The sequence below is a fragment of the Asparagus officinalis genome, chromosome 3, assembly GCF_001876935.1.
Source record: "Asparagus officinalis chromosome 3, Aspof.V1, whole genome shotgun sequence".
In the NCBI taxonomy this organism is placed as follows: domain Eukaryota; kingdom Viridiplantae; phylum Streptophyta; class Magnoliopsida; order Asparagales; family Asparagaceae; genus Asparagus; species Asparagus officinalis.
In genome coordinates, this window is record NC_033796.1 from 3,761,341 (window position 1) to 3,776,270 (window position 14,930).

Sequence of the window (14,930 nt, forward strand, 5' to 3'; positions counted from 1 at the left end):
AGATCACTGTTTTTAATCTCAATCATTGATTATTTAGTAGACGGTTATGATACAATCTAAATCTAACACTTACCATACCCCCGTGTATTGCAACAATCTAAATCTAACACTTACCATACCCCCGTGTATTGCACTCATTCCTAATTTGCACTAAAAAAATCACAACCATTAACTAGATAATCAATGGCCGTGATTATGTAGTGATCCCTCCACTGTTTTTTTTTTTTGTAGTGGAGAGGATCTGAATCCCTTCTAAATACGTATGTTCTGTAGTCCATATCTAAATAATGACTTAAATAGGAAAAAGAAAATATATGAAATCCCATACCAAAAAGTCAAATTTGATAAGTATGCTTTTATCCTTGAGTAACGAGAAAGAGTTTTGCTACAGGGACCCAAAATATGGGGACCAACGGGGAGGGACAAGTGAGGTTTCCCCTCCTATTACATAATGAGCTAGCCATCATTAATGATGGCCAACTCATTATGCAATAGAAGGGGGGACACCTCACATGTCCCCCATATTGGTCCTATATTTTGGGCCCTTGGGTAATTTTTCATTTAACTATAAAACATAGATAATATAAACTATTAACATTCAATGTGATACTCTCCCCCTTATTCTCTCCCACTTGAAAAGATGCGATGGCTTTCACTTTTATGTATTACTAGTTGGATTGCACGTGCAATGCACGTGGTAATTTATTAATTTATTAATTTATTATTGATTCATTTTATTAAGATTTATTTAATTTAAACCATGTATCAAACATATGGATAGAATATAATTGTCTTCAGGAGTTTTTTCATGATACCTGCTCAAGAGTTTTTTGAGGATACCGATTTTGATATACACCTTGCGCAAGCAACTTCTTCACCCTATCACATGTATAAATTTCAGACAGACACCCATGCGCTTTTGCAATAATACCGGTCCTCAAGGCACATAAACTAAGCTGTGTCATTGCCATGTTGAATAGAATCTGAGAGGATATGTCCACGGGTTGAATCCCTTCTTGCATATGACTCATCAACAAGAGTTTGCTTGCAGTTGAGATCACAAAAAAAATAGTTCATATGCATTTTAAAAGTAATAAAGTCAAGTATTCTCTGAATACATATTTAGATTCACACAATTGAATGATAAATTTAAGCTAATAACTGCATAATTAATCAAAGCATGCAATAGTTATCAAACAACTATATGTGCATATGCTTATAATTCATAAATTTTCCTAACAAATAACATTCAGTTTATCATCTTAAAAGTATATGAAAAGTTAGTTAAAAATCGGTCAACAGATTTGTAAATGTATTGAAAATTAAAAATTGTTCATGTTAAAAAAATTTTGGTCCCTTGATCATTCCTTTTCCACATTTATCTTCTTTTTTGGTAATTTGAGAATCGCATCATCGTCGTCAATGTTGATTGTGATGTCCTCCTGGATTTGGATTTCTTGTGCTATTATCTTTCCTTGTGCACGTTCATCCTTTGAGTTTTCATCTAACTTCACAAGGAACTTGTATATCTTTCCGATGTTTAGCACAAACTTTTGGAAGAACGAACTCTGATTATTTCCCTGTTTTAATGAGGAAACAATTAAGTTCTTATACATGAAACATATGGTTTTATATGTATAAAATATAATAAAGTAAGAAGTTACCTCTTTTATATCAGCAATGAATTTCTGAGCCTTGCATCCTATCAGAGTTTCTGCTGCGTTAAAAAGTGTCACTCTTGCACTATTTGTCTCATCTTCAACTATGATTTTAACTACATACTTACATTTTGTATTATCATTGTGCATGAGATGATATTTTTATATTTAATTTTTACGTTATTCTTTCATGAATAATTGATAATACTTAACCTTGGTATACTATCTTTAGTGATTTGTGGATAATTTTGACATTTGTCATAATTATATTTTTCTACTTGTTTGTTGCAACCTATGCAAGAGTAGTACCAAGTCTCATGCCTATTTAAGATGTTAGTTATTTTTCCCGTAAAGGTGCCAATGTCCATCATTTTGATATTGTATTTTTTGTGTGGCTTTATAGTTGCATCCTCTCATAGCATTTTCGGCTGCATACTTGTGTTTTACTTGTTTGAGATAACCTAACAGGCATTCAAGACTTGTCAAAAACATATCATATTGCAATTTGAGGAACCTGTAGCCCCACACAAAAAATTTATACTGTAACCTTGTATTTTGTTTGTATGTATCTAAACTTGCAAGTATCAAATAAGCATAGGCTACATATATGACTAATTCTTTTGTGAACAAATTAACATGGAACCTTTAGAAAAAAGAGTTCGATACATGACATACTACTAAATTTCCGAGCTATTTTTATTATGTTATCTGTCATCATCTACTTGTTATATGTCACTATGTTGTGTAGTAATGTGTGACAATGAATTTTTCTACACAACGTACGGTTTCAAGACTTAAGTAAGTTATGTTCACTGAGATCTTTGATCAGGCATGTGTATGGAAGTGATCCTGAAGTGCCATGGTCTAAACAAACCAGAAACATAATTATGTGGCTCATTTCTATGCCTTATGCTGTTAAATTATATGGTCCACAAGCATAATTTTAACTTGTGAAGGTAAAACAATATTTGGAAATGGGGATGAGGGGTGGAAATTTATGTTCCATTTCCAGGTCGGGGGGGGGGGGGGACATAACATGCCTGCAAAGTATGACATGAATACTTAGATTTCAAGCGAAGTGATATTTTCCAACATATTTTGCTTAGATTTGAAAGAATTTTGATATTTCACTCAAAGATCTCCCAACACAGTAAGCATCTTGGAAGACCCTCAAATAAACACCAGATTATTGAGGATCTTGTGAGACTTTAATATTAACTATTAACAATAGACAATATTTAGAAATAATAGTTGGATTTTTACAGTAGCCGAATGGTCAACTTTTGTAGCAATTTGAAGTTGTTCCAGTGCTTACATCATTATCCAACATTAAAGTTGAGATATCTATGAATTTTTACTTTCACATTTTATGAAATCATGGTTTAGTTTTGTATTGCCTTAAAGAGGCAGAAAGTTCCTTAATTTACACAATAATCCAAATATTAGAAGGATATATATAAGTCCCTTCATGCTCACTACAACTGCAAATTTGGCATAGTTGCAGGAGACACTGGAATTGAATGGGTTTCAGATTTTAACTTCAACATTAGCAATTTGAATATACAACCTCGACTTCCGGTGGAAGCGAACTTCCATCGTAATAAAAGTGTGAAGACGCAACCAAATTAAATGTATATCAAATATTAATATTTATCTTGATAGATGGGAGAGTCAACAAACCTCCAAATCATTAATCCTGTAAATAATGCAAGAAAACTAAAAAAATTTGAAAAATATCAATTTCCATAAAAACTAATTGTAGTCCAAGAAAAAAATTAAATTCTAATGAATAGAACCTAAATTGCCTCAGAGAAAACAATTACATTGGTGTTATGCTTAATTTCAAAATACGAAAAGATCAGAATGAAACCACATAAAGATATCAAACAATCTAAGAATTTTCAAAATCAAAATTTATAAATTGATCAAGACATACCAGAAATTATTCTCTTATAAAAACCTTGCTCAATTAGTTCACTTCCTGATCCCTAAAATCTGATATTTGAGGAGAAGATAGAAGAGAAGGTTTGTGGATGATGAGGATAATAATAAGCTTCTTGAGGACGATAATAATCATCTTTGCAATTTGATAACCGACAATTGATGAGGTAGAGAGAGTGGTACTGCGTTGCGGGAGGAAATTCGTAACAGATGGAATGGAGAAGGAAAGGAAGAAAGATTTAGGGCTTTACATCTTCTGATTTGTGAGTAACGGAAAAAAGGGTATCTTTGTTAAGTTCATGAAATGAAAGATGAGGATAACTTTGTTATATTTACAATAGCTGAAAAGAAATCAGTCAAATACAAGTAGCTATGTGTCGTCTGAGATAAATGTGACTGCATCAAATTTACCTACCGACGTTACTTGGTATAGTAACAAGAATGCTTTCCTATACTAACCAACCAATTGGAGACAAGTATCAAAATGCATGTCAATAAAAGAGGAACTGATTCTTCAATAAAAATATATTCATTTATTAGAAAGAACTGCTTCCGTAATAAACCAAATAAAGCCTCCTACTATCTCGTCCTTCATGTTACCAACTTTTTGTCACTAATAAGAAACACTTAGTTAATAAACAATTAGGCAAGCATTAAAAAGTGAGAATCATAGCTTAGAGACGTATATACATTGACATAGGATGCAGTCAGTATGAAGTGAGCCCAATAGTAGCAAAATAGTAAGTACAAACACTTGTAATCATTCAAATCCTCATCTTTTTCATTTGGAAGGTTACTATGATATCACCTTGTGACGCCCGAAGTAGCATCCATCGGGTTCTATAGACCCGAAGAAACCAAGCTTCAAAAGGCACCCTTTCAGCTTGTCATAGACGAGGCCTCTGATCGGAAAAGTTGGGTCATATGCAAATTGCAAGTAGCTCTCCGGATACTTAAGCTGAGATGATCATATTTCCCAAATTAAAAACAATAGAAACTCATTCAATTTCTCACCAATAAATTAATGATGATATAGATACATATACAGCACAAGTTTGCTAACGAACATCATCAACAAGGTAGTGTTTCTCTAGGTCATATATCAAACTCTGTAAATTTGATGAGTAACGGGCAAGAGTATAGTCTTAGTCAAAACCACAAACTTGAATGTTATCCATTCTGAGGTTCTTGTTTACATAAATACTTAAATTTTGCTCCAAAGGAACATACCAAAAAGTTAGAATATACACTATTTTTACAAGGTAAAAGAAGAAAAGTGTAGATCCTTCTCTTTAGCACAACTTAGTCCTCTGATTACTGAACGCAAGAAATTGACAGCTGTCATCTCAAACGAGAACCTCTCACGTAATCAAAAAATTTATTGGGACTTTTCCTTATCCAATTACACAAACTTAAAAGTCAGCATTTTAGCCAAAGAAAAGGTTAAGTGCACTCTAATACCTTAAAGTTTCGCCCATTTTCACTTTGAATACAAATTTTTAATTTCCCCCCCAAAAAATACCCCCAAAGTTTTACAATTTTTATAACTTTAATACCTCATGTTATATAATCGCTCACAATTCTACTTAAAATGCACTATGTGATTATCACATGATAACATTTGGCCTTTTTACCCCCCTAAAGTGTAAAGAAATTCCCTGAATGCTTTCTTCCTATTTCTGTTCTTTAACACTGCCCCTTCAAATTTAAAGATTTACTTTTCCAATAAGAAGTAGACTTAAATTTGGCATTGAACTGTAGCAGAAACACCATTGTTAAATGACATTCTCATAGAAAATATAAATCTGAACGATGATGTAATGGAAGCTATTAAAGTTAAAAGTGGTGAACAGTATTGAACAGATGAAATGTCTGATACTATATGAGAAGTTCTCTGGTTATTACTTTAGATATTTTTCATAGTAGTCTACACACAGTAAGTTGTATCTCGATTCTAAAACTGTTTGCATTTAAATTACATGATTGCTACACTGTATCAGTCCCATATCAGAAGTCTGATACATGTAGTTTAGTATCGGATTCGTGAATCTTAAATATCTCAGTGTAGTTACTAATATAAATATGTTTCATATCTTTCGATGTTTACAGTTTGACACTGTAACTAACACAAGCTTCTCGTGTTTCTATGTGTTATACACATGCCCACATATTACTGTTTCCATCTCTCTTAGAGAAATGCAAAAAGGTATTCAAGACACTGTAACTGACACAAAGCTTCTCGTGTAGTCTCACCTACTTGGGAATAATATTCTCTATAATAAAAGGGCGGAATAAAACAGACTGATAGCTGCTATTGGAAAGAAGAGTATTGAAATTAGGAAATTTCTAACACCATGCGAGAATTAATTAGATTTTTACTTCAGAACTTCCGATATAGTTTTATGTTTATTAAACTGTTAGCATTTGAAATATCTGATGCGATTTTTACTTCAGAACTTCCGATATAGTTTTATGTTTATTAAACTGTTAGCATTTGAAATATCTGATGCCAAATCAGTTCTGAATCAGAAATAACTGTTAGCATTTGAAATATCTGATGCCAAATCAGTTCTGAATCAGAAATGTGTCACATATTACTTAGTGTCGGATTCAGCCATGTTACATAGCTCATTCTCATTCCTACTTTGGATGCTGCATGAACCTGGAATTGGTTAGTATTTACAGCAGAGAGCTTAAGTTTCACAGACTATCACTGAACTCATAAACCATTAATCCTAACTGGTAAATGCCTGCATAAATCTACCAGATAACTACAGAAAGAAGTGTTAAATTGCAATTAACACATAAATCAAAACAACTTTTTAGCTAACTACTATATTTTCCAACCAATAAGGTTTAAAATGAACATCTGATAGGAATCTTTTGATCTCATCATAAATTTAGCACTAAAAAAAAGCACCCACAACAAAATTTTCACATGCACGTCCAAAAAAAAAGGGAACTTTCAGGTCAAAATACTAAAAATCAACGTGACAGTGACGTATCGCTTCACCTTCGGGATTCATCCCGGGCATCTCCTTGAGCGCCAGTGGAATATTAAGAAAGCTCTTCTCCGCATCCTCGAACTCTCGTCGGATCCTCTCAATCCCGTCATCCAAATCCAGCGTAATGCTAGGGCTACAAATCTCAGGAGCAACAACGCTGGATAATCCTCTAACAAATCATCCTTTCTCGAGCCCTAGAATCAATAAAAAAGGGAGATTTTAGGGGAAAAGAATTAATAGAAATCACAGAAGACCTTGCTCAATTAGTTTACTTCCTGATCCTTCCTGATCTCTAAAATCTGATATTTGAGGAGAAGATCTAAAATCTGATATTTGAGGAGAAGATGGAAGAGAAGGTTTGTGGATGATGAGGATAATAATAAGCTTCTTGATGACGATAATAGTATCTTTGCAATTTGATAACTAACAATTGATGAGGTAGAGAGAATGTGATTGTGTTGTCGGAGAAAATTCGTAACGGATGGAACGGGGCTTTACATCTTCTCATTTATGAGTAACCAAAAAAAATATTTAGTTTAAGTTAATAAAATGAAAGATGAGGATAACTTTGTTATATTTATAATAGTTGAAGGATAATTTAGGGTAGAAAAAGTTTTTCTAGCACTCCCTCTTTTAAAGGGTAGATGATTATTCACATAATGTAACCGAAACTCCTTTTGGGTAAATTCATGATATGTGTAAAAGTATCAATCGCTTTTCGTTCTAGCTTTAGGCTTTTGATATGCATAAGTAATAAGTTTCTTATTCATGAAAACTATATAAAAACAATTCAGATTCAACAGAATATTGGTAAATCACTGGTTCTATCGATGATGTAAAATATTACAAAAAAAAATCGGACATGCGATCCATAATAAATCTTATCTTGAAGGGATAGAGGCAAGTGCGATAAATAGAATGTTTATGGAATGCAAAAAATATTTTTATTTAGTTTATCAAATGTGGAACGATTGTGACTAGCGTCAACTACTTGCTTTCTAGTTAGTATACAAGATAATTGTTATGGTGTTCTCATTCGCTCGAGTGCAACTCAGTGTTAAGCAACTGACGTATACTTCTGCATGTTATGCTCCAATTCACTTGGTGGCCAGAGAATTGTAGGGACGATAACTCAGTTGACCTGTCGAGTCCACACCCCCTCATGTCAACTAGAAAGGCGTACTTGTCGCCCCCTTTGTCGAAGACGACTCATCGTGAGCCCACTCGACAGTTTGCTAGACGACTCAAAAGGTGTTACTTCTCGGCGAAGCTAAATGACAACCTCTTCCTTGAGCCTATCCTCACTGGCAACGTGTCAACATCGCATTTAATGCATGGCAGACGCATCATGCCTCTAGCATCGATAGTCTTCATGACTCATCGGACCATGTGGGCCACCGTCCTGCCACCGCTCACTTCTCGTTTAATGCTAAAGTGATCCTTTCCCCACTCGCCAGCTGACACATGTAAAGCAACTGCTGACACAGTTGCCAACCCACACTTTGTCACCGCTTTCCTGCAGTCAGCCGAAGAGAACAATCTACCCTTATACCCTAGGTATAAATATAGGTACTATTCTATCTTGAAGGAGGGGGGGGGGACTGGGGGAGAAGATCCGATCCATGATCCAAATTCTCTAAAATTAAAAATCATACTACACGCACATGAACTCTCATAGTTCTTATTTACCCCACTCAAGTTCATCATCTAACTTGATTGTCGGAGGTACAACGGGGAACCAAACTCAATCCTCTCACGAATTTCTACATGTGTAGATTTCTCTGATTCCTAATTCAAGAACCAGATATAAAGTCGGGGAAAAAAGTGGCCTCTCATCAATCCTCAACAATCTTATCTAAACATGGATACATATTGACTGTGTGATCACTAGTACATCAACACTTTAGTGCCCACCGTGGGGCATCTTTCTTTTTTGAGAAAACATGACAGGTCCTGAACAAGGGTCTGATCAATCTCACACTATAGAATGACGTTAGAGCTACATTACCCAAGTCCAGCTTGAGGAAACAACTCACAAACTCTCTCAGTCTCTCCAAGAGCAATTTACTATTTTTACTAGTGAACTTTTCAGCCGACTTCCACAGCCGCAACGAGTTACCTCAACTCTCCCCCTCCTTTAGGAGACCAGCGGTCGAAAACTCATACTCCTACCGGAGCTCAGTGAGTTGTCCAGCCTTGGACTCCTTGTGCTGCTGCCAAACAGATGGGGGATCGCGTTGAACACACATCCTAACACCGCGTCTATCGAGTCGTGCTGACGAGTCTCGCTGACATCACCACCGTCATCAGGAGACCTCTAGTGAGAGTCCAAGCCCATGTCATTTTGGGGACCGCACTAGGAGAGTGGTCTCTAAGACTCTCCTCGATCATCGTGCCTCTCCCGTCCTGCTACCATATGGGCCTTATGAATGCCCCATGTAAAAAATTCAAGATGCCTCACGTGGAGAAGTACAAAGGTGAGGGAGACCCCTCCGAGCATGTTCATAATTACTATGATGTGATGAGCATGCCCAAGCATCGGAAGCAATTATATGTCGATGCTTCCCAATCACTCTTTCAGGGAGTGCCAAACTCTAGCGGAATGCTCTTGAGAAGAAGTCCATCAGTAATTTTCAACAGCTCAGCCGGAAGTTCATCCACCACTTCCTGGCTAACACCAAGCGGAAGTCGTCCCATCATGTGTTGATTCAGATGAGGCAGTGGCCCAGCGAAAGCCTCTAAGCCTACTTCAAAAGATTCCAGGCGAAGAGGTTAGAGGTCAATGACCCAGGGAGTACAGTCGACATGTCCGCACTCGTTGCCGACCTACAGAGTAATGAGTTGGCTGACTCACTTGCTAAGAAGCCAGTCGCTAACTATAAGCAGTTGATAGACAAGGCACATGAGTACATGGACATGGAGGACACCCGAACTTACAAGGCATCAGCCAGGGACATAGAGACCTCCCCAGCCGCAGCTCCGGCAGTAGCACCGACGCCAGAGTTAGCTAGAGGCCTCCTTGAAAGATAGGAGTGGCCAAGAGATCCTCTGAGAGTCGTCTCCCATCCCAATCGGTCTAATAGGAGGGACCGACAGAGGGACCAACCGCCAATGCTGACCCTCACAGTCCTCAATACCTCTCTTGCCTTAGCTCCCTCTCCTTGGTTCAAAAGGAGGATCACCTTAAGGAGACCGCTCCTAAGTTGACGTCAAATCCTAAGAACCACAACATGAAGGAGTTCTGTCGGTATCATAAGGATCATGACCATCTCACCAACGATTGTCATATCCTTATGAGGGATATCGAGGACTTGATCGAGAGAGGGTACTTGAAGAACCTTGTCTCTCAATAGGATCGAAGGGAAGCTGATCTAGCCAAACAGGATAGGAGATCCCGCTCGCGGTCACCTCGACCTCGGCCGTGCCAAGACAGCTGACCCCTAGAGCCTAGCCACAAAGGGGTCATTAATATGATCAGTGGTGGTCGCACTGCTGGAGGGTCATCCAATAATGCCCGGAAGAAATATGCCAAGAGGGAGTTACGGGTTGACCAAGCCGACAAGAGGATGAAGGCAGAGGAGCCCATATCTTTTGGGGATGATGTTCTGCAAGGCGTTGAGACGCCTCATAATGACGTCATCATCATAACTGTAGCAATTGATGGCTATCAGGTGAAGCAAATCATGGTCAACACAGGGAGTTTAGTAGACGTCATGTATGTCGAGGCCTTCAACCAAATGGGCATCGACAAATCCCGTTTGCTCCCCTATAGAGGACCCCTCATTGGATTCACCGGCCATTCATTTCTACCAAAAGGAATGATTACACTCTCCTTAATAGTGGTAGAGTATCCTAGGAAAGCCACCGTCGAAGTCTAGTTCTTGGTGATGAATCTGAAGTCAGGCCATAATGTCATCCTAGGCCAAACTGCCCTCCATCTTTTGCAGGTCATCCCTTCAACTTACCACTGGATGGTTAAATTCTCGACTCCTAATGGAGTTGGAGTCACTAGGAGCAATTAGCGAGAGGTCAGGTCCTGCTACCTGCTCTCGACCAAGGTAAGGGCGCACAAGACGCCATGCCCATAGAGAAAGCATGCCTCTAGTTAGAGAAAACAATAGAGCAGCAGAGGACTACACCTGTGGAAGAGCTTCAGGAGATACCCATTGACCGAGAAGGTTTGAAGACGGTTAAGATTAGGTCCAATATAGTCAAACGCTTGTGAGGAGCTTTGACCAAGTTCATGCAAGCAAACGCTGATGCATTCGCCTGGGGGCAAGAGGACATGTCAAGGGTTCCTCCTGAAGTGATTAGCCATGAGCTGGCTATCGACAGGCATACCAAGCATGTTCGACAAAAGAAGAGACACCTCAGCCCAGAATGCCAGAAGGCAGCGACCGACAAAGTCAAGCGACTTCTTAAAGCTGGCTTCATCCGGGAAGTCCAATACCCGGAGTGGTTAGATAATGTTGCATTGGTGAAGAAAGTGCTGAACAAATAGAGGATGTGCATGGACTTCACCGACCTCAACAAAACTTGTCCCAATGACAGCTACCCTCTACCACGAATCGATCAACTAGTCGACGAGAGCACAAGGCATGAACTACTCAGCTTCACGGATGCCTTCTCCGGCTACAACCAGATCTTCTTGGTAAATCATGATCAGGAGAAGACCAGGCCTTCAAGCACCAGATCGGCTGCAATCTGGAAGCTTATGTGGATGACTTGCTGATAAAGTCAAAGCAAGCGTCGACCCATATATCAGACCTGGATGAGACCTTCTCCACTCTCCAGCGTTACCGAATGAAGCTCAATCTTTCTAAGTGTACCTTTAGGGTGAAATCGGGGAAGTTCTTAGGGTTCATGATCATCCAAAAATGTATAGAGATCAACCCCGAGAAGATAGTCGTCATAAAGTGACTACCAGAGCCGCGTACCTTGAAGGATATCTAGAAGCTGAATGAAAAGATAGCAGCTCTGGGTCGATTCCTCTCCAAATCTGTCGAGAGGAGCCTCACATTCTTCAAGACGCTAAGGGGAAGCAAGAACTTAAAGGAGAGCATGGCGTGGATGGCTGAATGTAGTGCAGCATTCCGGGATCTCAATGCTTACTTGAGTACCAAGCCACTGCTAAGCCAGCCTATAGGAGGAGAGACATTGTACTTATACATGGCCATCTCCTCCGAAGCAGTCAGCTCTGTCCTTGTTCGCGAAGAGGAGAATATTCAGAAACCCATCTACTTGTTGGGTACTTTTGTTTTGATGATGATTTACAAACAATTTACATCTAATGTTGTTTGTCTAATATTTGTGTTTTGTATCTATTCTAGGTAAGCAATATGTTGGAGGATGGATGGAATTGCGCATTCACGATCATATCCAATGGAGGTTGGCGGAATAGTGGAGTGAAGCAATGTAATTCATGTCGAAGATACAAGTTCAAGCTTCATCCGTAAAGTGTACTAAGTTGAGCTACAATGAAGATCTATCAAGCTTGAGTAAATTAGTTTTGGAGTTTATATTATGTGTGTTTAATACTTTAAGCTCAATATCATATACACACACATTTTATTGGTTTCTATGTATATATATAGTCATATATATACATACATGTTTTGGTTTTTATATGTTTTCAAGTTTAATTATGAAACAATTGAATAAAATTGGAAAATACATTTTTGTTTCATATTTGTATATGCATATATATGATTTCATATTTAACAAGTTTAATTTTAATGAAATCATAGTTGTTGTTTGAAAGCTTGTATAATATATACGTTTTTATGAAAATATTGTATTCATGGTTTATAGACTTAACAACTATAGTTTATACTTTTTATCAAGTCTATAAAAATCATTTTACAAAAGTTTCAATGTTGTGTTTATGTCAAATGATAAAAACATGTATGTTTAGTTTTCATGTTTTTTGACATATTTGAAAAATGATGTGTTTTTACTATTGAGAAGTACAATTCCAAAAATTCTTTTTGTAACATGTTCATTTACATGTTTACAATAATTTTCCAAAGTTTTATATTTTTTTGAACTTATTTGCTATTTTTAAAGGCATTTCAAAAATCAGTTTTACTATTTGATTCAGGTTGATAACCTGTTATCAGTCGACTGGTCAGTCGACTGATGTGTCGACTGAAGAAATCGTTTGGAATAACAAAAAAATTATTTTGTTTTGGTCGACTGACCAGACGACTGATGAGGTCATCAGTCGACCGATCAAGTCATCAGTCGACCGACGAGCTTGATGTTGACTCTAACGATCAGCTCATCAGTCGACCGATGGGCCAACGGCTAGTTTTTTTTAGCTTTTCTGTTTTTGTCTTTTTGCTGAGTTTCGTTGGTTTCTTCTTGGATTTGGGGTTTCCTATAAATACCTCACATTCCTCAGTTCATAAAAAAATAAAAAAGTTTTGAACAAGTTTTAAAAGGATGTTTAAGTTTTGTTTAAGTTTGTTTCAAGAGTTTGTTTGTGAAGAAACCTTCACAGAGCTTGAGGAGATTATCCTTTGGTGTTTGAGCATTCACTCTTCTCCCTCTCTCTTGTTATCCATAGAAAAGTTTCCTTAAACTCAATTCTAGCTATTTATTGTTTTGATTCTAATTTCCATAAGCTTGATTTTATTATTGAGTTTAATTGTTTTATTGATACTCTTTGTTTACACACAGAATTATTGACTTTATTGTATTTCATAAATAGTATAATTTGGGTTGTGGGGAGTGTGACATTGAGAGTGAGCTTACATTGTGTTCTCATCTATTGTAGAGAACAATTTATTTGTATTGAGTGCCTAATTGTGATGTTCACTTTGTATTATACTAGTACACCAAAAGGAGTGTGTGGTGAGAGACGGGATCATCCCAAGAGGAGTGTGGTAGATGGTAATGCTTAGAGAGAGATTGTAATTCCTAACACTTGAGGGAGACACATGCTAGAGACCAACACTTGAGGTGGTAGTTAGTGTAGTTACATTGTGAGAGATTATAAAGTTTTTGATGAACTAGAAAACCGTATTGTGTGGTGTAAATGTTATTCGGGTGAGCGTAGAAAACTCGATTGTGATAGTGGATTTCTTCCCGGGAGTGGGGAGCAGAGACGTAGGATGGAAGGTCCGAACTCCATGATCATTTCTTATGTGTTTAAGTTTGGCTTGTGCACTTATATATTACTTATCTCTATCGCCATTCTCTTTTATCTAATTCATTGACTATATCGTTTGTATTTGTTTATCTTATTTTACCCTTGTTTATATTGATTATCCTTGCATATATATCTTTTTGCATATCTAATTTGTTAGGATATTTGTTAATTAGTTTAATTTGGTATTAAATCGGATTATATTAGCATAAACCCTATTCACCCCCTCTAGGGTTCTTTCCTAGTGGCATTAGGATAATTTTACTACTATATGAGTCGGATCCTCAAAGCAGACGAACTCAACTACCCCCTAATAGAGAAGGCTGACTTTGCCCTCATCATCACTGCGCTAGGACTTCGTCCATACTTTTAGGCTCATATCATCGTTGTACTGACAAGTCTTCCTCTGAAGAAAGAACTAGGCTACCCCACAAAATATGGGATGATGGTCACTTGGGCAGTCGAACTCAGTAAACATGATGTCTAGTTCTAGCCCACAATGACAATCAACGCTCAACCATTGGAAGATTTCTTAATTAAATCAACTTCGCTAAGTGATGAGCCAGCTGCGCCCCTGCCGACATTTCAGCGAGCAGAGCCAACACCTCCTGTAGTCTGAGAAACAACCCCACAAATTTGTCACACCTTAGAGCATGATTCCATCGAGTATATCTCATGGTGGTTATTGAAGGCGGACGAGTCCTCTGGAGAAGCTGGCAGCGGAGCGGGAGTAGTCTTGCTAAGCCCAAACGGGTCGACGCACGAATATTCCATCTCCTTTGAATTCTCGACCTCAAACAATGAAGCCTAGTTGAAGCTCTTCTCACAGACCTTCGAGTGGCACAAGTATTGAAGGTAAAACGCCTCTACATTCTAGCCGACTCGCAGTTGGTCGTCTATCAAGTCAATAGACGATATGCAGCTAAAGATTCAAGGATGACCTTGTATCTTAGTCAAATAACTTTTGGTCAGCTTACTGGAGTTCAAGATAGCCCAAGTCCCCCACGCTCTCAATGCTCGGTCAGATGCTCTTTCCAAGCTCGGGACAACAAGCTTGAGGATTAACTCCGGGCCTGTTTACTCCGACACCCTCGAGCGACCTAACATCTCCAAGTCGTTAGAGACTGTTATGGAGACGGAAGCGCCTGTGATGCCTTGTTGGTTGGATCCTTTCAT

At 37.9% G+C, this 14,930-nt stretch overlaps 1 protein-coding gene and 1 long non-coding RNA gene across 2 annotated transcripts; both read right to left on the minus strand.

Moving 5' to 3' along the window:
- Positions 1,086–1,829, minus strand: LOC109832036. Its single transcript, XM_020399493.1, has 2 exons — positions 1,665–1,829; positions 1,086–1,580 (listed from the first exon to the last, which is right to left on the minus strand). The coding sequence occupies exons 1-2, from the start codon at positions 1,806–1,808 to the stop codon at positions 1,362–1,364; spliced, it is 363 nt and encodes a 120-aa protein (XP_020255082.1). The 5' UTR covers positions 1,809–1,829; the 3' UTR covers positions 1,086–1,361.
- Positions 6,394–7,144, minus strand: LOC109832688. The gene is made up of 2 exons (XR_002244847.1): positions 6,877–7,144; positions 6,394–6,798 (listed from the first exon to the last, which is right to left on the minus strand). It is a non-coding gene; the product is annotated as an uncharacterized LOC109832688 (long non-coding RNA).

Coding starts and splice junctions, on each gene's coding strand:
- LOC109832036 (XM_020399493.1), bottom strand. CDS start 1,808: ATGCACAATGATAATACAAAATGTAAGTATGTAGTTAAAATCATAGTT. Junction 1,581..1,664: donor TCATTGCTGATATAAAAGAG/GTAACTTCTTAC, acceptor TCATTAAAACAG/GGAAATAATCAGAGTTCGTT.